This window comes from Oncorhynchus nerka, unplaced genomic scaffold (genome assembly GCF_034236695.1).
Source record: "Oncorhynchus nerka isolate Pitt River unplaced genomic scaffold, Oner_Uvic_2.0 unplaced_scaffold_2296, whole genome shotgun sequence".
Classification (NCBI taxonomy): domain Eukaryota; kingdom Metazoa; phylum Chordata; class Actinopteri; order Salmoniformes; family Salmonidae; genus Oncorhynchus; species Oncorhynchus nerka.
In genome coordinates, this window is record NW_027039071.1 from 12,769 (window position 1) to 25,155 (window position 12,387).

General features: G+C 44.7%; 1 protein-coding gene across 3 annotated transcripts in view; it reads right to left on the minus strand.

Annotated features, from left to right (window-relative positions):
- Positions 1-9,044: 9,044 nt before the first annotated feature.
- Positions 9,045-12,387, minus strand: part of LOC135567281 (uncharacterized) — a 15,195-nt gene continuing 11,852 nt past the window's right edge. Inside the window, exons 6-7 of one of the 3 annotated variants that reach the window (XR_010462314.1) lie at positions 10,755-10,842; positions 9,045-9,611 (exon numbers count right to left, since the gene is read on the minus strand). Coding sequence is in view for 2 of the 3 variants with exons in the window: in XM_065014704.1 (XP_064870776.1) it covers positions 10,814-10,842 (29 nt within the window). In the remaining variant the exon portion in view is untranslated. Of the gene's footprint in view, positions 9,612-9,642; positions 10,843-12,387 lie in introns of those variants that run through there. The other 2 variants (XM_065014705.1, XM_065014704.1) reach the window with 2 other exon arrangements.

Sequence of the window (12,387 nt, forward strand, 5' to 3'; positions counted from 1 at the left end):
AAATTTCCTTAATTACCAACTGATGAGAGAGCAAATCACACACGAGTCAGAGTTATGCTTAATCTGCACTTTTAATAATAATTAAGCTTTTGAAATAGCATTTTGACTTTCAACACTTCAGTATCTCTACTGAAAAGTTGAGAGTGCTCTACATAATGGGATCCTTTATAGCAAAGATCCACCCCCTCCTAGACGACATGACAAAACACAGGTCTTAGGAACTTACACAAAGAAAAAACCTTACTTCAGAGAGAATATCCCCTAGTCAGACAGTGGGCTATAAATTATCGTTAAGTTTGGTCTCCTAAACAAAGCTCTTATCTCGTCCTTGGTACAAAATTGTACCAAGACATTACCCCCACCCTATGATATATATCAAATTGTCATTTAGATAGAACCAATTCTAAATACAACCAATCAGAGGACAAACTCACAGAGAGGAGAGTGACCCTATAGGTCAACAAAGAGGGAGCATAGAATGATTCCAGACACTGTCACCCTCCTTTCCCCGATGAGAAAAGTAGGGAGTCACTGGCACACAGAAAAGATATGTTTACACATGATGACCCCTTGACCTCTCCCCTCTCTGCGGCCCATGCAACTTAGTCCTGACATAGAACAGATAACTGCCAATGGCCACCACTATAGTACAACAAAATACATTCTTATGAGAAATAACTCATGAGCATATCATGAAAATAAAACATCTTATCTATGTTACCCAACTAATTCTGATCATTCCACAACATTCCCCTCTCAAGGGACTCAGTCCCTTCTGAAGAATCAGAATAGTAACATGGCACCTTACTAACAGTAGAGTATATAATACAATTAAAAAATCCATAATCAAAATTTAAAGATTATAAAGAATCAAATCCCTTCAATGTAAGTATTCACCCGTCAGAATCTGAGTTTACAATGTTTATACCATAATACAGACTTGCACCTGTTTAAACATATAGAATAATACATTTGTTGAGTAAAAAAAACAAATAACAAAACATATAAATGCTCCCAAAATTACAAGATAACCCATGTCTAAACACAGGCATCATTACAACCTATAGGACAGTCATCCCTCTAAATCCTCATGCTTAGAATTGGATTCCCCACTATCAGAGATATAGTCAGGAATAGGGAATGGGTCAGGGAAATCATTCATATACAGTGAACTCTGTCCAGTGAGAATATTTCACTGTGTTCACCTGATTTTTGTCCATCAATCTCAGATTCCTCATCTACACCTACTTCATTTGCAAGCAAGGGCATAGTAAGAACAACATCAACCACTTTATTAAACAATTTCTTCACACAAATGATAATTAGCAACAGAGCAATCAGTAATATTAGACCATAGATTAACCAGTGGAAAATAGTCGCAGCCCAAGCACCAAACACTGACTGAACCCATCCTAACGGATTCCAGTTGATGTCAGGCTGGTGTTCTCTTTCGAGAACACCCCTAAGCTCTTTCAAATGTTCCAGTACAATAGTCAAATTGTCATCTCCCTGGGGTATAAATGTACAACAGTGATCTCCTATAATTTGACACACCCCTCCTTCACGTGCTAGCAACATGTCAAGTGCCACCCTATTTTGTGTTGCCATGAGTTGAGTGGCTTGTAATTCTGGTCTTATCATAGAAAACCCTGCAGTTGTCAAATTTACCAGGGATTCCAAATGATATCCTAGCCTATCCAACTCATGTGCATTCTCCGATGCCCCATACCAGGGGATTAAACCACGCCAGAACTTTTCCAATTTCGAGGATCGTCGAGAGTCACTAGGGACATTATTGTATTGTGAGATGTCCCTCTTAATTAGTCTTAACCTGCTTGGAATAGAGTAATTAGTTTTATGCATTACCACAAGGGAGATGTTTAGTTTACCAAAAACACAGCACCCTGTCCAATTTGTGGGTAGGTAGAGATAAGCTTTATCCCCACAAATCCAATAATGATCAGTAAATGTTGCCGAGCCAAATTGATGAGGAGAACGACTGTCAGTTTCAGCATCAATAATGGTGTGTCCCACCCTCAGTCTAACGGGGTATCCAGAGCTGCATGTTCCCTTCTTCCAGCTACATCCTATTGGGAAAACACTATAATTGACACATGTTGACATTCCCAGATAGGATTCATTCAATTGTGGTATGGAAATATTGCTTGGATTGTGACAATGACAGGTCCTAAATGGGGTTCGCCGGGGTTGGACTTGAATAGGTTCTGGTACACGGGATCTAGGTTCTAAGATTATTCTACTACACCAATGTGAACAATCAAATCCCCCCTAAATCTTTTGTTGATGACAAATTACCATTAATGCATTTATCCCTCAGTGTTCTACCTAGTGAAGGTTAACCCCATGTGTTCTCATTTGACAAGAGCGCCTCTAGTGCACATAGAGTGTCTTTAATGCTGACCTCCACTGAATACTGTAAAAATGGGGAGATCGCTGAATGTGGAAACAAGCTACATACATAACAGGAGGTATTTCCTAACATCAGTTCAGTCTTTACTGTATAGTTAAGCAGTGACCACCAAGTGTTTCCCTCGTGATTCCTACTGTGATGCTCATCCAGTGGATGCATTGACCTTCTTCTTCTTTCGATATGGGAGCGGCAATTGTTTGCTGGACTCCTGTCCTGAGCCTGCCGTTGGCTCGAGCTGGAGTGGCTGTTATTTAAGTCCCGTAGTGGGACTGAATGGTTATCAGTCGAGTCCGTACCATGTTGTCTTTCCAGGACCGGTTGTCCTTGAGTCACTGTCCATATGGCAACTGTAATGAGAATGCTCAAGACCAGAGCAAGAAACATGATGCGTAGAGTCTGGGCCTGATCCTCCCATCTAGTTGGTGACTTCCGGCGTCTCTGGTCCTCCATCCTCAGGGTCTGGTGGGCAGTATGGCACCTTCCTGCAGTGATTGGCGTGGATCCAAGTAGACCTCTCAGCTACACGAACAGCAGTGGGGGTAATCAGCATCACCTGTTATGGTCCAGTCCACCTCTGCTGGTTCCAAATGCTTTCGTCTCAGGTCTTTCACCACCACCCAGTCACCTGGTTGCAGTTTGTGCAGGATCCCCACCAGTGGCTGGGGTAGAGCCGCTTTCACCCTGGGGAAAATAGCCTTCAGAACATCGTTTAGAGCAGTACAATAACTTACCATGTCATCGTCGCAGCCCATCAGTGTCAGCTTGTTCTGTGGGAAGGGAGAATTAATCATCCTCATTGGTCTACCTGTCAGAACCTCATGAGGAGCCAATCCAGTGGTTCTGTGGGGCCTCCCTCGCATGTACATCAGAGCCAGGGGGATCACAGTGACCCAAGAAAGCCCCGTCTCTGCCATAAGCTTCACCATCTTAGATTTCAGCATTTGATTAACGCGTTCAATTAAACCCCCGGATTGCGGCCTATAGCTACAATGGGTCCTGAGGTCTATCTGCAGACAAGTTCTGTATCACCAGGTTTACAAAGTGGGAGCCATTGTCGCTGGTTAATTTAGATGGTAACCCCCACCTTGGGATGATCTCCCTAAGGAGATTCTTGGCTACTGCCATAGCAGTGGAATGTCGACATGGGAATGCCTCTACCCACTTGGAGAAGGCATCCACTATCACCAGACAATATTTGTAACCTTGACAAGGAGAGAGTTCAATAAAATCCATCATTATGTGTTCAAATGGTCCTTCAGGGGTCGGATGAGCCGACAGTGGTATGGGAATACCTCTTCCCATGTTGTTAGTCATACAAATCACACATTTTGCACAAAATTGTTCAGCAAACACAGAAAACCCAGGTGCAAACCAAAATGTATTTACAAAATCAACAACTCCCCCCTTTGACACATGATCTCTTCCATGTGACAACTTAGCTAAGTAGGGGAAACATGAACGTGGTAAGACTGGTAGCCCAGCCGGGCCCAGCCAGAGTTTCTGCACCTGGTCATATTTACATAGTCGTTTCCACTTCCTCAACTCAACAGGACCTACAGAGGATTGTAAGTCAGAGATATCAGTGGGAGAGAAGAGGTTACTATCAGGAAGTAAAACCATCTGTAACACAGGGGCCTCCAAGGAGACAGCTGCTGCCTTAGCTGCCAAGTCAGCCATAGCATTACCTTTGGAGACAGGGTCGGAAGAGTTAGCTTGAGCAAGGCACTTACAAACAGCAATTTCAGAAGGGAGCAAAATAGCTTTTAGCAAGTTATCAACAAGTTTTGAATGAGAGATCGCCTTACCAGAGGAGGTCAGGAAGCCGCGCTGTTTCCACAGAGTACCAAAATCATGTACCACACCAAAGGCATATCTGCTATCTGTATAGATTGTAGCAGACTGGCCTTTAGCTAATATGCAAGCTCTAGTGAGTGCAAAGAGTTCTGCTGCTTGAGCAGAAAGGTGGGAGGGTAATTTAGCACTTTCCAGTGTGGTTGAGGCAGTAGTAACCGCATACGCAACCAATGGTTCTCCTTTCTCAGAATGCTGAGCAGAGCCATCTACAAACAGTTCCAAATGTGCATTTTGCAAAGGGACATCAGTTAAATCCGACCTTGGTTTAGAGACAAGCTCCAACAGTTCAGCACAGTCGTGCGGCTCTCCATCATCCTCGGTGGGCAACAAAGTAGCAGGATTTAACACAGTGCACCTGACACATTGTCAGAAGAACATTCTGATAATGGAGCAGTCGAGCTGGTGTTAGATGGGCCGTCTTTGCCTGTGAAATAAGAGCATGTACAGCATGAGGAACGTGTACAGTGAGTTCACACATGGCAACAATGTCTGCACAAGCCAACACAGCTTCAGTAGCAGCAGCCACAGCTCTCAAACAACAAACCAGACCTCTGGCCACACTGTCCAGCTGTTTGGAATAATACCCAACTCAGCCACAGCTCTCAAACAACAAACCAGACCTCTGGCCACACTGTCCAGCTGTTTGGAATAAAACCCAACTGGGCTTTCCTCCATGTTCCTGTGTTAAAACAGATGACATAAAACCATTTTTCTCACAAACAAAAAGGTTAAAAGGTTTAGAATGGTCAGGGAGCCCCAAACAGGGAGAAGTAGTCACGAGTTGTTTCAGTTTGGTCAGAGCAGTCAGTCCCTCTGGTGTGCACTTAATTTTGTCACTCATAGCCATTTTGTGGCCATAAATAAGGTCAGCAAGCGGCTGCACCACCTCAGCATAGTCAGGTAACCACGCCCTACAATACCCTGCCATACCAGTCAATGACATCATGTGTCGTTTACTAACCGGCTGTGGGACAGAGAGAATAGCCTGTATCCTCTCTTTACCCAGCTGCCTGCCATTGGGAGAGATGTCATGACCCAAATACCTCACTGCCTGTGAAACCAACTGTAACTTCTTCATTGAAACTTTGTGACCATTCTCAGCGAGAAATATCAACAGAGCCCGAGTATCAGTTTCACAAGTTTCCACTGAGCTGAAGCGCAACAACAAATAATCCACATACTGAATCAGAGTGCTGCCCTCAGGGGGTATAAAACCCTCCAGATTTTGTGCTAAAGCCGCTGAAAAAATTGCGGCGGATTCCACATAACCCATTGGAGCAACGGTCCAAGTAAAACGCTTTCCTAAAAACGTGAAAGCAAACCAGAACTGAGATTCTGGTGCCACTGGAATACTGAAAAATGCATTTGTCAAATCAATCACAGAGAACCACTCTGCTGTGGGTGGTACCGCCCCCAACAGTGTAGTAACATTAGGAACCACCGGGGCACTGGCAAAAACTGCATCGTTCACAGGCCTTAAGTCCTGGACAAATCTCCAATCACCTGAAGGTTTTCTAACAGGCAAGATAGGGGTGTTACAGGGTGATTCTGGACAGGGAATTAAAGCACCATTAGCTAACAAGGATGCATGAACAGGTGTAATACCTGCGATTGCCTCCTTACTGAATGGATACTGTGCTCTAGACGGGCACCTGGTATCTTTAGAAGTGACTACCATTGGCTGAGCTCCCTTTATTCTCCCAAAATCATACTTGTCCCTTGCCCATAGGCATTCAGGGACCCCTCTCAGGAGAGGTGAGTCTTCACTCAACAACATGATATTGGTAGAAAAAGAAACCTGATCAACACCATGCACACCCCTCTCAGTTGGTGTTCCCCAACTGAGTGGGTAACAACTTGTCAGTGTGCTGGGTGAATAAGTTGACCCATCAGGGTGCATCTCCCAGTCTGTAGCATCAACCAAGCATTTCATCCAAATTCCAGTATCCACCCATTCTACTCTGTCTGATTTTGCCAGGGACACATGTGGTGCGCTATCCTCAAACAGGTAGAGCTCTTTCTGTGCAGGGGTTAGATTAACCCCTAAAGCACAGAAATCACTGCTACAGTATATACCCTCACACTGCACTGACTCATTCTGTAATGTATCACACAGCCATTGTTTCTCATAATGGAGATCTCTTGTCAATGGTGAAAAATGGGAGGTGCAATGTAAGCCTGCTTCAGACATGAAACTGCCCTCGTGGCCCCAATGGGTTTTGGCCATTGAGAAAACACGAGCAATATTGGGCACCTCATCATCAACAACCCATGCATAATACCAGTCACAACCCTCAGACATTAACATCAATTGCTCCCCCTCTTCCTCCTCTTCCTCATGAATAACAGTTAAACCGGTTCGGCCACATGTTATGTTGATGCCCAGTTTACACAGGAGGTCCCTGCCCATCAGATTGACAGGACAGTGGTCAGAGTAGAGAAATTGATGTTGACACTTCTCCTCACAAAAGGAGACAGGCAGAGGCATAGTTACCTGCTCTCTGAGTGGGAGGCCTGAAGCCCCTATAGTTTTGACTATTTCATTAGACATGGGAGGTTTTATCATAGCCTTGCAGTTAATGACAGACATAGCAGCCCCAGTATCAACAAGAAATATTAATGACTCACCATTGACGCAAGCCTCCACTGTTGGCTCTACTCTCGGAAGGGTGTGACACTTTAAAAACAAATGCTCTTGTTGCTCTGAGGATTTTAGCACAACTGTCCCTGTCTTCTCATCATGTCAATACTCCTCCTGTCCCTGTCCTGGATTGTACAGGGTCGTCTGCACCGGCGGCCCCGTCTGCCAGGCTCCAGTTTGTCCTTTGCATGGAGGGACTCCTTGTGGTCCCCACTGTTGCTGTTGCTGGACCCCGTGAGGTGGCCCGACCTGCCATTGCTTGGGAGGTGGCTGCCACGGCTGTTGTTGGAATGGGGCTGTCCATGCATGTGCTCCTTTTCCTCCTCTTCTTGCCCCCTCCTCTCGGGCCCCTCTTCTCGGTCCGCCCCTGTCTTTGTTCCTCTGTGGATTCGTTGGCTCAGAGCATTCAGCAGCAAAATGACCCGGCTTCCCACAGTTGTAGCACCTGCGCACTCCACCCCCTCGTCCTTTTCCCTGCTGGGGCTGCTCCCTTGTAAAACGTCATCTGGGCAGCCTGTAGTTTCTGTGTCTTTACTTTTTCGTTGTTTATTTTTTCTTCCTTCTGTGTACTCTGTTGTCTCTCAGCATGCTTGCAGTGCTGTACCACCGTTGCTAATGGCTCAGTCTCCCAACTGATGCAGGTAGTCCTCACAGCTTTCTCCAGGCCCGGTGTCAGACCCCTCACTAGGGCGTCTTTCAGCAGATCCCCATATGCGTGTTCGTTTGGTCTGATACCGCTGTGTAGCCTGAAACAGGTCTCAAGTTTCTTTCTGAAAGCCTCCAGGCCCTCATCTTTCTTCATAGTGCATTCTCTGATAGCAGTCCAGTCAGTCTTAGTTGGATACATCTCCACAATCCTGGCCAGCAGCGCCGTTATCTGGTCCTGATATGCGCCATTCTCAGCCCACAGGTAGTTGCAATCAAACTGTCCCTGTACATCCGCCCACCTGAGTCCCAGTTTCTTTTTACAGATATGGGCTCTCAGCAGCAGATGGTTTGTACTGACCCATTAATACCCTCATCTCTGCTGAATATTTCACAGCGTCCTTACTTGGGTCTGGTAGGTCCTCTACAATGTCTTTGATTTCCTCATGTCTCCACGTCCTCTGGACATACACAATGGGGTTCCATGCTGCGGCGGCAGCAGCATTAGCATCATCAGGTTGAGGCTGAGGGTTAGGACAGGCCATCAGAGGGTATTGATGACACATGTCTGATGCTGGGTCGAATTGGAAGGGGGTAGACACGCCTCTCCGTCCTGGTCCGTAGACGGTCCTTCAACGGGGGAGTCAGCTGGGGTGCCCCTCCGTCCTCACTTTCCTCACTGGAGCTGAGGAGCCTTGAGAAAAGGATTGTTGATCTTTTTACCCTTCTGGCGTGCCCCCCCACTGCGCCTCCAGTGAGACTGGCCGGAGTCACTCCAGACCCTGTCAGGACTTCAGCCAGGCTCCGTGCCAGACGATCAATCACCGTGGTGTTGGGAGAGACAGGGGGTGGGGTTGCAGGTTGTATTGGTCTTGCATCCAGCGGATCCGCAGGAGGCGCCTGAGGAGGAGGGAGGTCCGGCAACACTGGGTAGAGAGTTTGAGGAGTAAAGTAGGGAGGGGGACAGTCTCTGTCATCCTTCCTATTCCTTCTCACTGTTTCATCTTTCCCCTTCTTTTCTCCTCTGAACTACCATATTCTGACAGGGTTTTCCCCCGAAATGTGTCCTGTCTTTTCTTCCATTTGTCAGCTTCCCTTTCCCATTTCCTGAATTTCACCCAGTCAATTTGATCCTTTTTTCCTAGTTTACCTTCCTTCTCTACCAATCTCTGTCTTACCTCAATCTAACAGCGTCACACTTAGTGTCCCTGTCAAAGGAAAACCACTCTCTCTATGCCATAGAAGTACCTGTTCCAGAATATCTCTACCCCATTTATCTACCATAACCTTCAAGGCTCCAGTAGGAGGGTCCGGAATGCCTGGTTCTTTGCACTTGTGCGCGCCTATGGCTCATTAGTCTCACACACACACAATCTCACTCCCACTCTCTCTCTCTCACACACACACACACACACACACACACACACACACACACAGGGAGAGAAAACAAAATTACAACAGGAATTCCTTAAGTACTTCACACAGAATTTTACTGATCACCCACACAGAATTGGTCAGATGCTCACACAGAACTGGTCAGGTGTCCACACAGAACATCAGAACATAAAAAGGTAACCCACACAGAGTCTACCTACCGCGCCCACACAGAACGCTCCTACAAAATACTCACACAGAGTAACCCAGGGCATACCTGACTAGCACATTTAAAATAATTGGAATTCACCACCTCTGAGAGTCACTTAGACAATCACACAGATACACAGAATGAGGTCCTTCTTCCACTAGGGCTTCACCAAGCTCTAAGTCCTATCCAACTCAACTTCAAATGTGGTTTGCTCATCTCACTTTTTTTTATATATATTTTTTTACTATGTTCGGGATGTGGTATCCACTCGGCTCGCTGCCTCTCCGATCTTAGGTTGGTCCATCTGCTCCGTTCTTGAAGTGTGGTCTCCCTGAGATCCCGAGTTTGAGGGATCCCTTGTGCTCGATTACCTAGGTCGTCAGGAGCGGTCACCGAGTGAAGATTCACATCCCATCCCCGTCGCCAAATGTTGTGGAAATGTCCTTAATTACCAACTGATGAGAGAGCAAATCACACGAGTCAGAGTTATGCTTAATCTTCACCTTTAATAATAATTAAGCTTTTGCAATAGCATTTTGAATTTCAACACTTCAGTATCTCTACTGAAAAGTTGAGAGTGCTCTACATAATGGCAAATGGGATCCTTTATAGCAAAGATCCCCCCCTTCCTAGACGACATGACAAAACACAGGTCTTAGGAACTTACACAAAGAAAAAACCTTACTTCAGAGAGAATATCCCCTAGTCAGACAGTGGGCTATAAATGATCGTTCAGTTTGGTCTCCTAAACAAAGCTCTTATCTCGTCCTTGGTACAAAATTGTACCAAGACATTACCCCCACCCTATGATATATATCAAATTGTCATTTAGATAGAACCAATTCTAAATACAACCAATCAGAGGACAAACTCACGGAGAGGAGAGTGACCCTATAGGTCAACAAAGAGGGAGCATAGAATGATTCCAGACACTGTCACCCTCCTTTCCCCGATGAGAAAAGTAGGGAGTCACTGGCACACAGAAAATATATGTTTACACATGATGACCCCTTGACCTCTCCCCTCTCTGCGGCCCATGCAACTTAGTCCTGACATAGAACAGATAACTGCCAATGGCCACCACTATAGTACAACAAAATACATTCTTATGAGAAATAACTCATAAGCATATCATGAAAATAAAACATCTTATCTATGTTACCCAACTAATTCTGATCATTCCACAACACAGACCTTTTCCACGACCCATTGTTAGAGCTCAATATACACCCAGGACTATATAGAGGGTCAGACTGTTGTAATGCCCAGTTGATTATGTAAATAGTATTGGAGAACTCTGGTATTGATGGTCCATTTGAGGGTGAGTCATTGATATGAATGTTTAGAGTGAAAGAGCTGTGACCTCACATGTGATGGTCCACATCTACCAGAACCTTTCCTAGTGGGTTAGTAAGCACCACTGCATTTTAGGAAGCCATTGTTCAAAATGTGATCATACACACAGTAACAATGGGAGGGGGTGTGGCCTGCATAAGGGAGGAGGTTGATCTCAGACAGAGTTGACAGGTTAACAGTGAGGACAAACCCAGCCTGCCTCTCTCCTTTCACACTGCCTTCCAAACAGATTCTAAACCTACAGTCACTGGGTCCTGATTGACAGTGGAGACTTGTTGCACTGCAGGATCTAGAGATGGCATCACTGGACAGGTCTCCATTGGGCCAAGTCTACAACAAAAACATTTAGCAAAACAATCATTGCAACGTGATGGAAACGACAGATACAGGAGACATTTTTCTAAAGATCCACAATTGTTTTATCTGTTCGAACAGCGGCAGGAAAACATTGAAGAACCACAGTGCAATGCTGCGAAGGTGTAAGAATGGCGGTCAAAATCAGAGACTCATCTCCTGAGTACACACCACAAATCGTGAGCACGTACCTCATCCCCTGAATACAAACCAAGTCATTTTACATACAGGACTTCAAACTGTAAAATAGATATATTTTGAATCATCACACCTTTTGCTCTGTACTGCAGTGTTTTCCAATCCTGGTCCTGGGGATCCATAGAGGTGAGCTTGTTTGTTTTTGCCCCTAACACTCACACACTGGATTCAACTAAACAACTCAAGCCTTTGAATTGAATAAGGTATGAGAGTGCGAGGGCAAAAACACACATGTACACCCCTTTGGGACCAGGATTGGGGAACACTGCTGTACTGAAAGTCCTCCATCTTCAGAACTTCACTGTTGACATGCACATTTTTGGAATTGTATACAGGGTGAAGAAACCAAGGTGGACATTTGTAATTTGATTGAACTATCCCTTAAATTACAGTTCATTTGGAGTTACATTTAGTTAGAGGTGCATTTTCTCTGAGCCTGTGCTATAAATAAACATTTCATATTCCTAGGTCAAGTACAATGGGAAAACATATTGTTGCTGTATTTTTTTCAATGTACTACAATCTTACATTTTTGTAAGGGCTGTTCGTCACATCAGGGTGCTGCTGCAGGTTCTCTGCGTCTCTTGACCATGTCAGGCAGGCCGGGCACAAAGCTCAAGTCACGCTCTCCACTTCCCTCCATTAGTTATTCAGCAAGCTGATAACACATCTCTCCCGATAGACACAAGCAAAACCTCTTGCATAAATGTAGCAGCCTAAACACCTAATCATTAGTGATCTGACATGCTGTATTACATGGAAACTGTAGGCTACTAACAGTAGCAGCTACATAGTCTAGTTTACTATGTTCCTGTCCCTCTGACCAGGGTAAACAAAGTGGTAATGTTGTGTATTGTATATACAGTACTTCACTTCAGTTTATTTCATTTAATTATATACATGAGAAAAAAAGTGGCTGCCCAGCATGAATTCATGTACAAACATTATTTTTCATTGCATTCTTGTCATTTAGCAGATGTTTGTATCCAGAGAGACTTACAGGAGAATTAAGTGTTAATTGACTTGCTCAAGGGCACAATGCCAGATTTTTCACCTAGGGATTCAAACCAGCAACCTTTCAGTTACTGGCCCAACACTCTTAACCGCTAGGCTACCTGCCACCAGATCAATTATATTCAATACAGTTATTCAAATACATTCATCATCAATGACTAAAATAATGAATCTAGTATTAAAAGACAATTTAATAAACACAAGTAGTTGATTCATAGCCTGTTTATCATTAAACAAAGTTGTTTAGTAATATAAAATAATCCACCCAAACTAAAGCTGAAAACTGATCATCAGACCATCTTTATCTGA